The following is a 5807-nucleotide window of genomic DNA, read 5'->3' as shown; positions in this document are numbered from 1 at the left end:
AGATTTATGAGGCTTGTTATCTAGTTCTAATTAACCAATTAGTTGTTGATAAAACAAGAAAATTTCGATGCCAGTACAAACGTAGATTTTTTAAAGTACACGAACGAATATACCGACATTGAAATTTTTGAGTTTTTTTTAACATTAATTTATTAGACAGTTTAAAAAATAAAAAGTCAAAAATTCAAAATAAAAATACAAAAAAAACCTCTCTTCTTCTACTAGTATGAGTCTAGTTTTTCCTGGCACAATGTAACATTTGTAAAACTTTTAAGAAAATGACATTTATAAAATCAAAATGGATCAAAATTCAGTTAAATTATTAAGTTTAAAATCGATTAAAACTGCCATAGAATGATTTCAGCAGTAAAAAATGTTTACAAGAATTTGTCGCCGATAGCACAAAGTTTAACAGGGAAGAAGCTAAATATAGATTGGAAAACTGAAAAACCCATTGACAATTTGGTGCTAAAAAAGTTTGCTTCCAAGCTTCCTGACCTTGAGAAGAAGGTCAACACTATAAAGCCATTCTTATATATAATTCAATGCTTGGTGCGGTCCGCACTCCCCGCACCCCCCTAGTGACGCCACTGCTCCATTGAAATTTTATGTTTTTCGTTTAATTACTAATTACTTAATTGTTAATGGTTATCGGTGTTTTGGTTTTCGGTATCGTCTTTACTGTGGATTTTCAGGATATAAATTTTCATCTTTGTACATTTTGTTAAGAATTCCTACTTCTGTAATGAATGGAAGTATTATAAAAGCCAGGCCCGGTTCTAGGACTCTTTTGTGCATAGGCAACAGGCGAATATGCCACCCCTCTCCAATAAATTTTTTATTTGAAAACTTCAATTTCATTTGATTTTATTTGGAAAAATCATTCGAAAACAAACTTTTCACAAATAAATCGATTCATATTAAAAAACATGTTAAAAATTATTAATTTATATAAATTGTATTTAATAATGAATTTTTTTGCTTTAAATTCAGAAATCAGCAATTTCTTTTTCGATTGAAATGGTAACAAGATTAACTAAATGATCTTGGCATATTTGAGACTTCAGATACAATTTTATTATTTTTAACTTTGAAAAATTTCTTTCGGTGCTGGCAACTGGGACTGGTGACGTTAAAAGAATCCGAAGAGCTATCAAAAGGTTAGGAAACGCTTCGACAAATTTCAATGCAAAACATTTTTTGGATCGCTTTTTGATGGATCACAAGTTTCCATATAGCTTTTATATCATTCCACAATTCTCATTCGTTATATCTGATTTAGCGCTAATCGTAACAGCGCTTTAAGTTTGTCATCCTTTAAAGGTATGCCCTTTATATTGTTAAAAACCCAAATAACGCATTATGTTTTAATAATTGAGTAAATCTATCATTTACTGCTTGAATTGATATATCTATAATATCTGGTTGTAAAAAGATATCCTAAACTTTTGTTCAGGTGGTGCTATTAGAGTCTCAAGCGGATAACCGCAATGCGGTTCCCAACCGCGGTTACAACGGTTGCGGATAAAAATTCTCAAAACTCCGCGGATTTTGCGATTTGCAAATTTTGTTTGTGTGGTTTGCCACGGATTCAAGTGCGTTATTAAAAAACCACCGGCAAAGTTAAATTTTCAAAAATTTTCAGATCAAAGATTTTTATTTTTACGTTTGTTTGCGTATACGTACGTGTGAGCCCCCCAAAAGAGTTGATTTTAGCCGGAAGTGGTGTTGGAGATGTCCTACTCCTGGCCTCTACGTGGCGGGGGGTGGGTAATGCTAACCGGAGAGGGCGAATGGCGAGTAACCAGCGCCTTAAAACTGGTGTTCTGTTGGTTTCGGGGTGAGGATGTCCGTCAGCTTCATAAGCAATCCATCTAGAAGAAGGTGAAACTCTGATTTGAAACCATTGTTCAGTTGTGCTATAGGGACGGTTATACTACACTACAGTTTCGCCCAAACTGATGCGTCCACATGGTTGGTCATCGCGTCTCAACACGTTGTGCCTGATGAGGTCGACCTTTAAACGATTCATTGTGAAGGTTGTCATTGGTGGTTGTCATTGTGAGGGCCAAGTTCTACGGCGACGGACACAAATGGAGGATGACACTGGAGGTGTTTAGCCACAAATCAGCACGTAGGTGGTCTGTGAGATGTACATCGCTCATCCACTGAGAACTACGGTGGTGTTCGGTGCCTGCTCCAGACGACAAAGCAGCCCTATTTAGGGACGCACTGCTTTCTTCAGAGTTGAAGAGGGGACTAGAAAAGGTTGTCCTAAACATTGCTAGCTCATGTCTGGACATCTTTCTCTGCGGTAAAAATTCAAAAATTGTTAAAAGAAATATCTTGAACCTTGCTGCTTGGAATGTACATACATTGCTAGACAAGGAAAGTCGACATGAACGTCGCACTGCAATTGTGGCTCGTGAGCTCGCCAGCTTTGGCATCGACAAAATTTTCTGCATCAACCCAGTTTGAGGAAAAGGGTGCTGGTTACATCTTTTTCTGCCAGGGTCGACCAACGGGAGAGATACGAACGGGTGGAGTTAGTTTTGCTATTTGTAACTACCTCCTAAAGACTGTAAACGAGGCTCTTTTTGGTATTTCTCTTCGGCTGATGAGGATGCAACTTAGCCTAGAAAAAAACCACACTGCCACTTTGATCAGCTGCTATGCACCCACGCTTGGCCAACAAAGGAGGAAAAAGATTTGTTCTATGGGCAGCTCAATGAAGCTGTTGCTTTAACACCATATAAAGCATCAACTGTTTGTTTTGAAAGACTTAAATGTCCGCGTTGGCACTGACCACATGCTATGGCCCAGGGTGCTTGGTCGCAATGGAGTTGGAAAGAAAAACTCAAACGGAACTATGCTGCTTGAACTCTGTACAGTCTGGTGATAACTAATACGGTTTTCCAACAGGCCAACAAGAAGAAGACCAACTGGAAGCATCCGCGTTCAGGTTACTAGCATGTTATCGACTACATCCTAACAAGGCAACGTGACCTTTGTCTCGATCGTCTAACTAAAGCGTTTCGGAAAACTACAATGTGGTCAAGTTACTGTCTCATCAAGATGTCAGTGTTTCTAACAGCAAAACCAGCCAAGAGACACCAAAAAGCTGTTAGAGCTACTAAATTGGATGTGGCTAAACTGGATAACTGGGCAATCAGAGAATCGTTTTGTCAAAAAATTAAGAATGAACTAGCGAAAGATGCGGGTATCGAATGGCCTCAGTTCAGGCAGACCCTGGAAAACGTTGCGGTAGATGTGCTCGGTCGGCGACGTAGTGTCCATGAAGACTGGTTTGATAATCAGGATGAGGAGGCTCGATGGCTTTTGGATGAAATGCACAAAACTCATCTTGCCAGGATTAACGACAAAAATAGTAGCGAAAAGAAGGCTCAATATGCACAGACACGCAGCACAGAGGAGACTTTGCCAAATGAAAAAATTCTGGTGGTCGACCAATGGCAAAGACATGAAATCTTTTTACAAAAATTTAAAAAAGGTGTTTGGCCGGCGTGAATCAGGCAGTGTTCCTGTGCGCTCATATGACGGTCAAACACTCATCAGAGATGGTCCTGGTATTCTGGCCTGCTGGGCTGAGCACTTCAGTAGTGTGCTAAACCAGAAGTCCTCTTTTGATGATACAGTGCTTGCTGAATTGACTGAGTGGGATGCGGCAAACAGTCTTGATGTCCCTCCTAGTTTGCCTGAGGTGGAAAAGGCCATTTCACAGGTGGCTGCTGGAAAGGCGTCAGGTCCGGAGGGTCTCCCAGCAGAGTTGTTCAAATACGGTAGACCAGACCTTAGGATCAGGATGGTGGCATTGTTTTGACAGATGTGGAAAGGACAGACAGTCCATCAGGATTTTAAAAAAAGCTCTCATCGTCCATTTGTTTAAAAGAAATTGCGATCGTTCGTGTTGTGATGACCATAGGGAGATTTCCTTGCTCTCAATTCCCGGCAAAATACTGGCTCGAGTGATTGTCAATCGTCTGACTAAGCACGTCAATGATATTGGTATCCTTCCGGAGGGTCAATGTGGTTTTCGGGCTGGGCGTGGTACAAGCGATATGATCTTTACTGCTAGATAGTTACAGGAAAAATGTCGAGAGCAGCAACATGGTCTCCATTTTGTCTTTGTCGATCTAACAAAGGCATTCGACTCTGTTGATCCTTCAGCTCTCTGGAAATGTCTGGTGAAGATTGGTTGTTCACCGTTTTTGTCTCCATTGTTCGCTCCTTTCACGACGGTATGAGAGCAAGCGTAATTGAAAATGGAGAACATTCTCCGGTATTTGAGGTCCATAATGGTACCAAACAGGGATGCGTCAGGGTCCCGTTGTTGTTCAACATTTACCTCTCCCTGATGCTGAAGGTTGTTTTTTAAAACTGTTGCGAAGGCATACCAATATGCTATCGCCTGGATAGAGATGTCTTCAACATCAGACGTCTACAAGCAAAGTCAAAGACGAAGATGGTCATTGTTCGCGACCTCCTCTTTGCCGACGATTGTGCTCTGGTTGCACATTCACAGAATGAAGTTCATTCTCTTTTCAATCGTTTTCATGCCGCAGCTAAAAAATTTGGACTCCCAGTGAGTTTAAAGAAAACAGAGGCTCTACATCAAAGCTACCAAATCTCATCTGATTCAGCGGCCACAGTATCAGCAGACGGCTTGCAGTTGAAGGCTGTCAATAGATTTTGTTATCTTGGCAGCTACATCTCAAATACAACTGCTACCGATAGTGATATCACAGCCAGGCTCGCAAAGGCTGGTGCTGCATTTGGAGAATTAAGTAGACGTCTCTGGAGGGAGCATGGAGTGTCTCTGGCTACCAAAATTGCAGTTTATAAAGCAGTTGTACTGACTACTCTGCTATATGGTTGTGAAACATGGACGACTTATTGACGCCACATAGGAAAGCTCAATTAATTCCACATGAAATGTCTTCAAGCTATTGCTCACATTATTGGAGAAATGTGGTACAATGGGTATCGAGGCAATGCTGCTCCAGGCCCAGTTTCGCTGGTCAGGACACGTTGTCCGCATGCCGGATGCAAGAATTCCAAAACAGGTCTTCTTTGGACAGCTGGCCTTGGGTGCTCGTCTTGCAACTGGCCCGGTTCGTAAATATAAGGACGGTCTGAAGGAAAACTTGAAAAAGTGTGGGCTTGGCCCAAAAACATTCTGCACTGAAACCCAACAGCGTACGGAATGGAGATCGAACTCACAGGTGGCGGTTTCTGCCTTTGAACAGGTACGTATCACAGCTCTGGTTGACAAAAGGAAACGGCGAAAACAGGTGGCCCAGGATGAAAGCGGCACAGGAGTGTGGGTCTGTGAAATCGGTAATTGTCGATGTTTGCCTAGAATTGGACTCTTTGCCCACATGAAGTCACATCAATGACCCAGTTCTTTGCTCACGAAAATGCAGTCCATACTTGTGTGAGTATGTATGTGTATTTAATGACCATAGCTGAGTCTCTCTGGGGTCTACGTCGATAAAGCCAAGCAAGAAGCTTCTACTAATTACTTCAGAAGATTTAAATAAATAAAATTAGTTCAATGTTCATACCAAGAACACCTTGAATGCTTTGTTCTAATAATAATAATAATAAAAATATTCAGTGATGCACGTGTGTGCATTGAGTCAGGTTACATTAGTAACGTGACTGTCACTGCTTTAAATTATTCATTCTATAATTAAGTCTATACAGTTAAATATATAAAATATATAGTTAAATATATAAAATATATATATTAAATATATATATATATATATATATTAATATATATA

General features: G+C 40.3%; 1 protein-coding gene across 1 annotated transcript; it reads left to right on the top strand.

Annotated features, from left to right (window-relative positions):
* Positions 1-354: 354 nt before the first annotated feature.
* Positions 355-5417, top strand: HELRODRAFT_169167 (hypothetical protein; the record flags this gene model as incomplete). Its single annotated transcript, XM_009015036.1, has 6 exons — positions 355-557; positions 1646-1840; positions 2040-2134; positions 2204-2472; positions 2668-2766; positions 5268-5417. The coding sequence occupies 6 exons, from the start codon at positions 355-357 to the stop codon at positions 5415-5417; spliced, it is 1011 nt and encodes a 336-aa protein (XP_009013284.1).
* Positions 5418-5807: the final 390 nt, after the last annotated feature.

The sequence above is a fragment of the Helobdella robusta genome, assembly GCF_000326865.2.
Source record: "Helobdella robusta unplaced genomic scaffold HELROscaffold_15, whole genome shotgun sequence".
NCBI lineage: Eukaryota > Metazoa > Annelida > Clitellata > Rhynchobdellida > Glossiphoniidae > Helobdella > Helobdella robusta.
Note: the sequence above shows the minus strand (reverse complement) of the source record. Positions and strands in the feature narration are given on the sequence as shown.